The following is a 12,722-nucleotide window of genomic DNA, read 5'->3' on the forward strand; positions in this document are numbered from 1 at the left end:
TGCATCTCAGAGATTTCCGAATTCATCTTACCCTCAACTTTAAAGCACTACTGAAGTGAGATCATCCATTAATTGGATGAAATGCTTAGAGAATTCCCACACTGGGACACATTTTCAGAGACTTTTCCCGAGAAAAGAGTCTTGCATGTGTGCGCGCGTGTGTTTGCGTGTGTGGGTGCGTAAGTGCCTGTGTTTGTATATGAATGGTTGTCTGAACTACAGAAGGGTTTCGCCTACACTAGGAAAAAAGTGAATGAAAGGAAAGTTTGTTTAATACACACATACCCACACATGCATCTTAAAAAAAGAGGGATGTGGGGAGGTCAGACAGGTCAGTGCTATCTGTAAATCAATCTGCTGTCTCTAGATCAGCTTTCCCGGAGAGACTTTGAGTGCCATAATTCTATGGCATTTCCTAGTTAGTTTCCTTCCGGTAAAAAGACATTTATGGGCCTGAGGAGGGCTCCCCATCATGAAATTTGTGTCAATGAATCAGAGAATAAAGTGCCTAAATGTACAGAGCTGAGTAGTGCGAACGCAACAGAATTTATAGCCATATTCAATAAATTTAAATAAGCATCCCGGTGAGACTCGTTTGTTAGATTAGAAGTACCTTTAGAAAAGAACAACCTTTAAGCATGTTTTAAACTCACATTTTGTTAATGTAAACCAATGTTTTTATTATTGGTGTGATACGATATTCTAATCTTAAATGTTGTTTCATCATAAGATGAAGATCATCAAAATGACAGAAATAAAGGTTTGAAAACAGTTATGTAATTAACTTAGTGAATGGATTTATTAACTTTTCACTGATGTTCTAATTTATTGCATATGATTGTTGTATATGCACATGAGAGCACCAATTGCTACAGGAAAAGATATCTTGGTCATTTTGCTGTGAGCATGTTATATTCCCTGTTACCATTTCACCTCCCATTCATATCATTCTTATATTTTTATCATTATCTTTTTAAAGGTCAGCGAGACAATTAAAATGGTTCACTAAAAAAGTCAAATATCTGGTTACAAAAAAAAAAATCCCGGACTTAAAATCCAATCTATTGACTGTAGTCATCACTGTACTTCTGCGGTTTACACATCATGACTAAGTGTGTAATATTGGGAAAATCTAATAAATAAATAAAGCCAAGGAAGAGGAGGAGACAAACAGACCATAAATGCTATGTGTTTTAAACAAAAAAGGGGCAACAATTATCTTGACTGTTCTCTAAAAACCTGAATTAGTTTGAAAGTAACAGTGTGAGAAATGAAAACAAATTTGAGCCATTCATATCTCTGATGTGTAAATTCAGTTGTAGCAGGCAAGTTTAGGTTAAGTCTCCAGGGGCTCATTCATCCCACTAAACCACAAACAGGATCTAACTCATTTTTCAATAATTCAGTATATCTACAGAGGTTAATTTAATGACTGCAAAGCCCAGATCCTGTGGCGGCAAAGGAAGCTCCTGCTGTTATGTATTTGGTGGTCAGGGATCGTTATCTAGACAATATGCTTTGTTTAATGTCTTTTGTTGGGACAAAAATGTTTCTCATTTCTTCTTCTTTTTCATGCAAGCACTTATTCAAAATTGTCCCTCATATTCCTACTATGCAAAGTTGTGTGTGTGTGCGTGTGTGTGTGCGTGTGTGTGTGTGTGTGTGTGTGTGAATAAGGATGTCAAAGAAGGCAAGCATTCTCTTTTCACAGCGCAACAAACAGAACTGATATTTTGTTTTTGTTTAAGTTGTACAGTTTTGTGGTATTTTAAAGAGAAAATTATTTTCTTATCAGTTGTAGTACATGATGCAGAGTTCTGGTTCTACAGGTCTCAATAGATTGCTATTTTTCCTGAACATTGCATGATCCGACCAGCATAACTTTGGTAGGATACTGACTCCTGGAAACATCGGTCCTGATGAACTCCAAAAAGTTAGGAATTTGGCTTATAAGACCTTCCAGATTGCAAAGCAGGAACTACTGCTTCTGTAACATTAGCACGTATGTCTCACTTTCTTTGTAATGTGCTAACAGGCACATCCAAAATCGTCCAGACCACAAAATGTCAAAACTACTTTTACAGAGAAAATCACTTCTGCTCATGATCAGTTCAGCAAATGCATTCGATTAGCAACACCTGGTTGCCATTTACCCTCCTAATTTCAAAAGTATCCAAAAGTATGCACTCCACTTCTGCATTTTGGGTGAGTTAACATGAAATTTTTGAAATATATTTTGCAACCTTATCTTATGATGTGTAAACAAAGTGTTTATGCAAGATTAATACGTGTCTCAGCATGTTTGCATAAATCTACTCTGCAAGCACAAGAAGGATGGAAAGTTTATTATATTCTGCCTTTTTTCTGTCGTGCAAGTTTGTCCCATTCGTCTGGTGTTCCAAACCCAGAAGCCACATCACTGAAACTAGAGCTTCTCATCACATCATCAGGTGGACTTTAACTGCTAGTTACCCAATAGGAAAACATGACGCATCAAATGGTGATAAACAGATAATTGGCTTTCCTTGAAATACCTTGAATGGAGCTGCACCCCCAAGGAACTGTTTACAAGATGCAAACCTAGGTTTGCACTTATATCCACATCCAGTCACTGCATCTGTTGACTTTTAAACCCCTTATTTTTCCCAGAAGCCTTCAGTGACTCACGAGGCCGTACATGTAGACGCCCTGCTGTTAGCTCATTATCGTTAGCATTCATGTTTGATCAGTCAGTGATGCGGTCTGACCAGATCTTAATGACCCACATACCTTCCTGAGCCTGAGGTTATGTCGAGAACCAAAGCAGCATGGAAAATAGCAAGGTGTGTGTGTGCATAGGTGTATATCTGCCTGACTTATGTCTGTTTAGCCAGCAGGCCTCAGACAAAAACAGTCCGGCAGTGACTCAACAATGACACTCGTCTGCGACTAGAGTGTATCCAGTAACTGATTGCAACATGCCTGTTTAGGGAATAGGTTCCATGATGTGATAATGTGCCTGGATTTGGATTCCAAAATCTGGTTTTCTTCCTTTGGTATATGGTGATTAAATGCAGCAACTGTGGCTACTACAAGTTATTAACTTCTATCTGTTCCCAGTTTTATGTTCAAAAGTTTTGCCGTGAGGCATCTGTAATTCAAACAATGCCCCACAATAGGCAGCAGGATTTAATTTGTAGCCCCGCTTTGATTCTTAAACCCACAACTGTCCCTCTATAGATCTACAAAGCTGTTCCTCTGTATGGAAAAGTTAACTGTCTGGACAAAAGATTATTCTTTTCAAAGGATGAACGAATAACTTTATTGTTCGTGTGGAGAATGTACCTGCTGTTTGAGCTGGTGCATGAGTCTGTCCTTCTCCCTTTTCAGAGCCATCACCTCCTCCTGGGCTTTCTTGCGTTTGGAAGAAGATAATTCCAGAAGGGCAATGTTAGCATCCTTCTCACTGATGGCTGCCAGCAACGCCTGCTGCCTGACATGGTGAGAAAAACACAAGTATGCACTGAGTAACAGAGAACAGTATCAACATTAATTCTTGGTTATGAACTCCAATGAAAATACAGCAATAAATGCAAAAGTGTTTAAAAAAAAAACACACTGAAGCTGAATTTTTTAGTGCGTATAAAGATGTCAACCACCCTCATTCCAGTCCTCAACAGATTCCACTGAAAAGATACAGACATCTTTGAAGTGGTGTGCTAAGAGGTAAATTAGTGGTACCTCACTGTGACTCACCGGCATGTAACAGCGTAATTGACTCTGCAGACTAAAGAGGACATAACAGCTTTCTTCTGTTCGTATTGGTGTGTTCGGGGTGTTATATATTAGCTGCATTTCCATTACAAATGTGCACAAAACTTTGTTGATATTCGGCTAACGTTAAAAAAAATAAAAAATAAAAACACAATTTCGCAATTGTGGCATTTCCATTAAATAACACATTCACAATCACAAGTGAATAAGTTTGTTCAGGTGATAAGTCATGAAAAAACATGCCATGCTTTCATCATACTGCCACTTTCTGTTGTCTTCCTTGTCTTTTCCACCAGTAGTAACATCTGTTTACTGATCACATGACTTGTGATGTGAAAAAAGTGTTTCCATTGCAGTTTTGCAAAGTACACTAAATTCGATTCAGCCGCTCCTAGAGCCGTTTTTGCTCTAGGGGCATTGGTTTTTGCCCTTAGAGCAAAAACGTTCTTTTCAAAATTGGTATGTTTCCATTAAAGGAGCAGTATTATGTAAAATCAACTTTTTTTAGCTTTATATCATATTATGATGTTATTCCCTCAACAAAAACATACTTGGAGTGTCACTTTGATTCTTTCGTGCATGTTTGAGAAATCTCCCATGGCAACTATTCAATTGTGCAAAACGTCTGGTTGAACCTGGTTGGTGGTGCTCCACCTCCGAGGAGCACCTCCTTAGAAGTATCCAAACTTCCGCTTCACAGAGCGGGGACTCCCTGCGACTCCCCCCTTCAGCTTCAACAGACTCACCAGTAGCAAACACCTGGTGGACCTGTGCATCTGCTGAGCTCATTATATGAACCTCTAGTGAAACGCTGGTAAAAAAAAAAAAAAAACCCTGTTAAAAAGTTAGTAAAGGAGTGCTGTTGTGATGACTTCCTGAAGACGGAGTTTTGGAAAAAGCAGGAATTTTTAAAGAGTCAACGCATAATACTGTCCTTTTAATCAAATGTGTTTTTTGTAATTCCAAACTGGTAAATGTGAATGCAGCTACCGATACTTTCATCCGCATTGGTAGATTCCGTTTCAAAAGCTAATTTTTGATGACATCCAACGACGGCATCTTCTTTCACGTGTTTGTTTTGTCCCTACAGGGCTTTAATTGGGATTTCTTGCCCCGCTTTTATTAAGGCCAGATTTTGAAGTGCAAAGCTTATAAGCATTGTGTCAAACTATTCTTCCGTCTGAGCTGTAGATCTCTGCAGCTCCGTTGGCGTTACCAGTGGCATCCTGGCTGCTTCTGTTTTCTGTTCTTCTTGTTCGGTCTGTGAGTTAGGCGAATGGTTATTCCTCTGCAGATTTATAGTTGTGCTGTATTGTTTCTGTTTCACAATGATGAACTGAACAGTGCTGAAGGACATGTTCCAAACTGGGAATAACACTTTATAGACTTAATTTAAACTTCTCCACAACTGTATTCCAAAAATGTCTGTCGTGTTCCCCGGACTTCATCATGGTTTTTGTTCCATTATGTTTTCTGACCAATCTCTGAGGCCTTCACAGAGCAGATAATATTATTTAGTATCCATACGGAGATTATCTTGTACATGGGTGACTTTTGAATCCAACTGGTCACACCAATTTTATTTAGGAGTATTCGAGATCTCATGCTGACTGAAGTGCACTTAATCTACCGCTCCTTAAACTTAGACAGCGATTCCATAGAAAGGACACAGACATCTTTGAAGTAGTCTGCTAAGTGGTGTATTAGTCGAACCTCACTGTGACTCACCGGCATGTAGCGGTGTAATAGACTCTGTAGGCAAAAAAGGATATGACATCTTTCAACTGTCCTCGCCGGTTAACAGAGTGCATGTGTGTGCGTGTGTCTGTGAGTGTACATCCTGTTCCAGAGGGGAGGCAGCGAATGACTCTCTACAGGTGTAGATGAAACACACCAACAAGGGTCATTATACACAAACAACCAGATGTACAAATATACCGCAAGAGGACCGACGAGCATGTGCAGCAAAGTCTGTGTCTTTAAAGCAGATCTTTGATTACAGTCTCTGTCATCAAACAGGATGTTGTAAATCCAGTGTTACGGCACACACACATCGTCTACCCACTCTTGTAAACACACTTAGGAGTAAAAATGTTCTCACAGACGGTCAGCGACAAACACACACGCACCCACGCGCACACACCTATGCTTCTTTAATTAGTTACTGTAAAATTATGACTAAGAAATTTGTCACCCAAAAAACCTAAAAAGGCAAACAAAAACACGAAAAAATAAGTGAAGCAATGACTAAATAGGAGTACTATTTCTTGCTTTTACAGTCTGGCTATTCTGTAAACAGCAATAGTTTCTGAAGGTATTTGAATAAACAAAGCAGCTTAGCTCCAGACTCTTAAGTTGCATTTAACAAGCATTTAACCAGCAAATCATTGTGTGGGTTTGTGTAAGGTAAGTAGTAGAAGAGTGAGTCTGCCGCATTTAAAATAAACTTAATCTATTTAGAATTGATCTGCAATGGCGTACATTTATTCCATGATTTAAGTCCCTGTAGAAACAATCCACTTGCAAAAATAACCATTCTGAAGTCTGAATAAAGTCATGTTGGCCCGGGAGTCAAAATGTTGTGTTTTTAGTACAATTATCTTGAGATCGCATCTGGATTCTCCAATTCAAGGCCATTAATAGATGTCTGTGTGTGCTTGCATGTAAAGTGTATTTGTTAGTGAACGCATGTGGATTCTGACATGGTCTGGAGTAGCTATTCACATCCATCATTAATCACAAAGTACGAAAAAAATGACAATTTCCATCTCTCCATGTCTGCACTATTGCTTTTTTTAATGCCAACTGTAATGAAAACACACATACTGACTTACATTGGCGTTTTATCAGATTCAGTTAATTCTGCTTGACCTGGTCCTTCATGTGGTAATAATTCTTTAGTTTTAAATTATTAAAAAAAAAAAAAAAAACAAATCTGTGCTACAGAGGAATTTTACAGATTAAAGCAGTGTAATTCAGCCTAAATCATTTTTCAGCACTTTCTGAAATTAGAGAAATATTATATTTCTCTATTTGCACATTAGAAAACTCTAATGTGCAAATATTTGCAGACGTTCTAAAGCTCTATCTTTAGCTCCATTAAATAGGATGAAGAGTCGATGCACAGAGTCATATATGGGCAAGGAATGCGGCAGATTGTGTCACAGCTCATAAACAGTCCATCAGATTTACAGCCCTAACATATTTGCTGGATGGCCGTCTTTACACCAAACTGCTGAATTATGTCCAAATGGTATCACAGTTTTACCTCTTGTCCTTAAGATTAACTTTATACAGACCCAGTTTGAGAACTTTTCTTTCAACGGGTCAACATACTCCTGTAAATTCATGAAGAGTAAGAGCACTATTCTCGCCTTTTCACTCCATTGCATTTCTGCAGTGAAGACTAAAGGCAGTGCTTTCAGACACAATAAGAAAAAATGTGGTACCTAATGAAGGATTCTTGTTGAAATACACATATTCAACAAAAATAAAAGATGCTGGGTAATTTAAAATGGAATAAAAACGATACAAACTCTTCAAAATGACTTTCTACTAAAGAACCTATGCTACACAATGGTTAGTAGCACTGTTTCCTTCCAGCAAGAAGTTCCTGGGGTTGAGTCCCAGCCTGGGTATTCTTTCTCTATGCATCTTTCTACATGGAGTTTGCATGTTCTTCCAGTGCATGTGTCCAGGTACTCCGGCTTCCTCCCACAGTCCAAAAACATGACCGTTAAGTTAATTGGTTTCTCTAAATTGTCCTTGGGTGTTGGTGTTTGCATGCATGGTAGTTTGTCCTGTCTTTCTCTGTGTTGCCGTGTCATGGACTGGCGACCTTTCCAGTGTGTACCCGGCATCTCCCTCGATGACTACTGGAGATAGGCACCAGATCCTGCAAAGATGAACGTATTTAGGTAATGGATAGATGTGCCTAAGCAGTGTGTGTTGCATTTGTTTTCAGCCCCCTTACTCAACACTTTGAATACAACCCTTTGCACAACCGGGCTGCACAGTGGCGCAGTTGGTAGAGCTGTTGCCTTGCAGCAAGAAGGTTCTGGGTTCGATTCCTGGCCTTGGTTCTTTCTGCATGGAGTTTGCATGTTCTCCCTGTGCCCTGTGCATGCGTGGGTTTTCTCTGGGTACTCTGACTTCCTCCCACAGTCCAAAAACATTACTTTTAGGTTAACTGGTCTGTCTAAATTGTCGATAAGGTGTGAGTATGTGTGTGCATGGTTGTTAGTCCTGTGTGTCTCTGTGTACCCCGCCTCTCACCCGGAACATTAGCTGGAGACAGGCACCAGCAACTCGCCTGACCCCACTAAGGGACAAGGGTGTAAAGAAGATGGATGGATGGATGGACTTTGCACAACCATCTTTGATTTCAATTTCACTAATCGTAAAACAGTAGTTGAAACAGTAGTGAGCAGTAGTGGGATTCATCTATTAGACGCGTGTGAAAACAAATACAAAGAAAACATAGGTCCTCTATGTTCTGGCAGACAATCAATTTGAGGAAGAACGTTCTTCGTCTCACTTCAGGCTAACTTTTACTTGGTCCGTCCTTCACAAACAAAAGATCTTTATTTCCAGTCCGACTATAAAAAGTGGCAATGAATTTTATTTTTGTGAAAACCAGCTATGTACACGGAACAATTGGAAGTCATAAGATACTCTGAAAGCACAAATAAATTCCACTTTTAGACCTCTATTGTCAAAGAGCCCCAGCACAAGATAAAGACGCTGAAGCCGACATGATAAACACAACATTCACATAAACAGATGTGCACCTATATAAATCACACATGGCTCAAATTTATTTTTAGTATTGCAAGAGTCTGTGGAAAAGCTCTCTGTAACTTCGACGGCTGAGCTGACATCTTATTTATAATGGGTGAAATTTTCAGCTCAGCTATAACATGTGATACCAATAGAACCTTCATGGTCCTGGGGATGAATTGAGACATTCAGATCTATAGAGTTGAGAGATTTATGGCTGAAAGACATGCCCGTGTGATGAGAAGGTTGAGTACATGAGTGTGACATAAAAAGAAAAAAAAATATTGAGAGGAACAAGAGGAAGAAATGACATCAGACTCATAAAGCGCTTTATTAGGATGCCAATAGACACCCTAATAATATCTTAATAAATCAGCCATTTCCAGACACACAGACATTCACAGGCTGATGGTGGCAAGCTTCTAGATTGTAGCTAGAAGCTTGCCCTGCCAGGGTAGTCTCCCCTGCCAGGGCAAACTCTTACCACCACCCCATAGAGAAGTTAAAAGATAAGAGACTGGTGAGGATGATAAAAGCAGAAAAGAGTCATAGACTAGCCAGAACAAAAATTAAATAAGTGTGAAAGGAAGATTTGTGGGTGACATTGGATGAAATTTGGGGTAGCGAGCAGTAATTACACACCCCAAAATAAAAGGGAAAATCCACAAAAATGGAACGTTGTGGTATGAAGGAGGTGAGACCATGAATAAAACAAAATATAAATAGATGTCATGATGCAAAGAAACTAGAGAAACAACTCGGTGTTTGATAAGACCGACCTACCTGTACAGCCTCGGAAAGAAAAAAGGGAAGACGAGGGCAGAGGGAAGTAAAGAACACGGCAAAGGTAAAGATTTAGGAGTCCCAGCCTACCCTAAATCAGCTCAGTGCACTCCATGTTGTTATTCCTGGGCGTCACGGTTGAGGGATACGTGTTTATAATTTGTGTTATGACTTACTTGAAATTATGAGTGTGGAGAGTCAGTGGGACAGAACCAGATGCGTCTGCTTGATCCCCAAGGGAACCATCAATAACAACTGCCCATAAGTGCAGTGTGTGTGTGGGTCATGCATCTGCGTGTGCATGCATATGCAAACGCCTGGGCTTTGTGTCCTTACATCCACGCAAGTTCGCTTTGTTGGCCCAAAACCAACATGCCGCCACTGATATCTGTTCCCACAACATCTATTATTAAGTTCTTTACTTTCTGATCTAGCCTTTCCAGCACTCAGATCTCCAACTCCGTAGAAGCATTCCTCTGGCATTTTATGGCTGCTCCTTGATTGTGAGTATGTGAAGGTACAGCACGAGTCTGGGGCCCCATATATTGGAGTTCTGTAGCAAGAGCAAGCAGAGGACATGAGAGTGGAGCATGGTTGAGTGACACTATTATTTATGTTCTTGGAACAAATTGTTATTTACAACTAAGGAGTTAGGGAAAATGTCTATTTTCAACATAAAACACATGCTCAAGGTTCATCTTGTAAGTTTATTCCAAAGCCAGTTGAGAAGGTAAATCTGTATTTTAAATCTAAAGGCTAGTTAAATGACTTTTTAAGATATCCAGCAAGTTCATGAATACTTTATATATAGCAAAGAAATAGTACTTGAAGCCAACCAATTCCTTTGGTGGGCTTGCATGCGGTACACTTTTTGCTAACTTTATTTTGGAAAATTGACCTTATGCAACATGCCACTAATAAACATTTGTGCCAATCCTGTTTGTGGGATCTACAATGCCAATCCTCAAGGGGGATTGTCCGTAAACTGTCAGATGTGTCCATGGTCCATCACAGCTCATCAGTATGCAGTCACATTCTTTAGAGTCAAGCTTATTATCTAATTATTTGACTCAGATGAGTGGATGCAAAGACACCTCTGAAAGTTGCAGGACATCAGCCTTTCAGGACTGGAGTTGCAGATCAATATACTCTAGAGCTTATTTATCCCTGCATTATAATTTTAAGTGAAAATACTACATGAAACAAGTTTACCTTTGCTGTGCTTCCTGAGAAAACCCCATGATAGCAGATAGTTGCCCTAGAACTCAACCAAGCTATGTGTGTTTTGACTTCGCTAATAAAATATACAGCCCACTTACTTTGCTCACCCTTACTCCCACCTTAGTGCTCTGGCTAGTAGGTGCTGGTGGTGATGGTAAGGGTAATTGGAAAAGTATGTGTCAATTTTACAGCAACAAGAGAGAAAATACTAGGGGACAAAAATCAACAAATCTGCCAAAACTAGCCAAATGTTTAGAGTGGAAGCAGGGACGAGGAAAGATGGCTGACTGCTTCCAGAGATGAGCCAGACCAGACGGCCACCGCCGCATTCCAGCCAGAATGAGAAAGAGATAAATGGGTTAAGCAGGGGCACCAGGTGTGTGTGTGTGTGTGTGCGTGTGTGTGAGAGAAAGAGAGAGAGAAAGAGAGAGAGAGATAATTTACTCAAAAAAGTAAATATTATATAATACCTCTTTAAAAGATTTAGTTGTAATCAACAAAAAATTGTCAGTTAATTTTGTTGATTTGTTGCCATTTGACAATGTGCATAAAAATGACCACAGGCACCAAAAATGATTGAAACACAACAGTAGCAATAAATGACGACTGTAGCACCAGTTAGAGGTATAGTAAAAAAAGCTATGTTTTCAAAACTGCTCAAATTCTTCATCTATGAAATTAATATAGTTTAAACCCATGTAGTGAAATACTGAAGAGGTTAATCTATGATTGTATGACACATATTGTAATGTATGCTAAAAGAGAGCTTGGACATTTTTTCTGTTACAAATTAACACATTTACAAATATTAACACATTTTTTTCCCATCAGAAAAAAATGTACAAAATGTAAAATATGGACTGGTACTGTATTAAACCTAAAAGAACATCCACCGTAGTTTAAGGGTAGATAGAAGATTTTTAAAGCTACAGTTGTAAAAACTACATAATTGTCTGTGCAATAAGTACTTCAAAATACCCGCCAAATTTAGAGATGTCTATTCTTTACTTTTACTTAAGACTATGTATATATAGTCTTAAGTAAAAAAAATAATATATATATATATATAAGTTTTTACTTTATTGTATTCTTAAGATCAACTCCAAATAAATATTTAAAAGTAGTGATATCAAATCAAAAAGCCAAGCATGATATAAGTGATAACGCCACAAATACCACTGATTTTCTCCATTTCTTATATGGTTTGCTATGGTTTGTGTGGGCATACTAATTTCTATGTAACCCTAGGTTTTAATATTAGTATGAGGTAAATATAATCCATATCAGATTATACAAATCCTCTGCCAATCTCAGGAGCCATCTGGACTCAGGGTCTCTCCTCCCAGCTCTGACGAGGAAGGTAAGCTCCGAACCCACTGACAGAGCGCTGCAATAGCAGGGAAGGCCTGTCCAATCTTTTTACATGGGAGGTTTGTCTTCTGGCTTTATTTCATGGAGTCTGACTTGTGGTGTCACCTCGAGGCACAAGAAACAAGACAGAGGGCTGTGCTGTAGGGTACCACACACGTATGTCTCCCCTGCCTCACAGCCAGCACAAGCACAAACACAAGCAGACAAAGCAGCTGGCTTTTTTAAAGCTGTCTGTGAAAGGGGCGAGGGTCACAGTGGGAAACATAGCTCCAAACACACATGCACACATATTACATTACACACATACACAGAGAATGGGGCACACACACTTAACACTGTACATTGAGAAGACCATTAAAAGAGCTCAAAGTTCACTGAAAAAAAACTGAAGAGAGCTGAATATTGTTTGCATTTTACATAAGAAAATTATATAGCACATACGTGCAAAGTGGAATGAAAATTAATCCCCAAATGTTTTTTTTATTAATAAAAATAAGAAAAAAAAGTGTGGTTTGCATTTATAATTACACTATTAATGCTATTATAAGCACTGTGCCTTCTGTAAAACTATGCATTTGTAATGCAACCTTCTTATTCAATACATCTACGATCTCAACTAAATATTTTTTTATGTTGAAGACATCCAGAAGAAGGCTAATGTCTATTTTTATGATGCCAATAAAATTCCTTTCGAGTTTCCTAAATCTTTATCAAGACAAAGAACCTGTGAATTGTAACTTTCAAATGGATTCTCATTTTCTTTTTCATAAATGCTTGCCACATATTTGACTTTCTCAAAAAGAAAAACTATTTTA

At 38.8% G+C, this 12,722-nt stretch overlaps 1 protein-coding gene across 7 annotated transcripts in view; it reads right to left on the reverse strand.

The window, feature by feature from the left end:
- The window catches only part of LOC103467448 (ERC protein 2), a 154,204-nt gene that overhangs the window by 41,361 nt on the left and 100,121 nt on the right, over positions 1-12,722 (reverse strand). For all 7 annotated transcript variants that reach the window (XR_014088222.1, XM_081609059.1, XM_081609057.1 and 4 more), the window contains one exon: positions 3,325-3,472. Coding sequence is in view for 6 of the 7 variants with exons in the window: in XM_081609059.1 (XP_081465185.1) it covers positions 3,325-3,472 (148 nt within the window). In the remaining variant the exon portion in view is untranslated. The remainder of the gene's footprint in view (positions 1-3,324; positions 3,473-12,722) is intronic.

The sequence above is a fragment of the Poecilia reticulata genome, chromosome 7 (genome assembly GCF_904066995.2).
Source record: "Poecilia reticulata chromosome 7, P_reticulata-male-v2, whole genome shotgun sequence".
Lineage (NCBI taxonomy): Eukaryota > Metazoa > Chordata > Actinopteri > Cyprinodontiformes > Poeciliidae > Poecilia > Poecilia reticulata.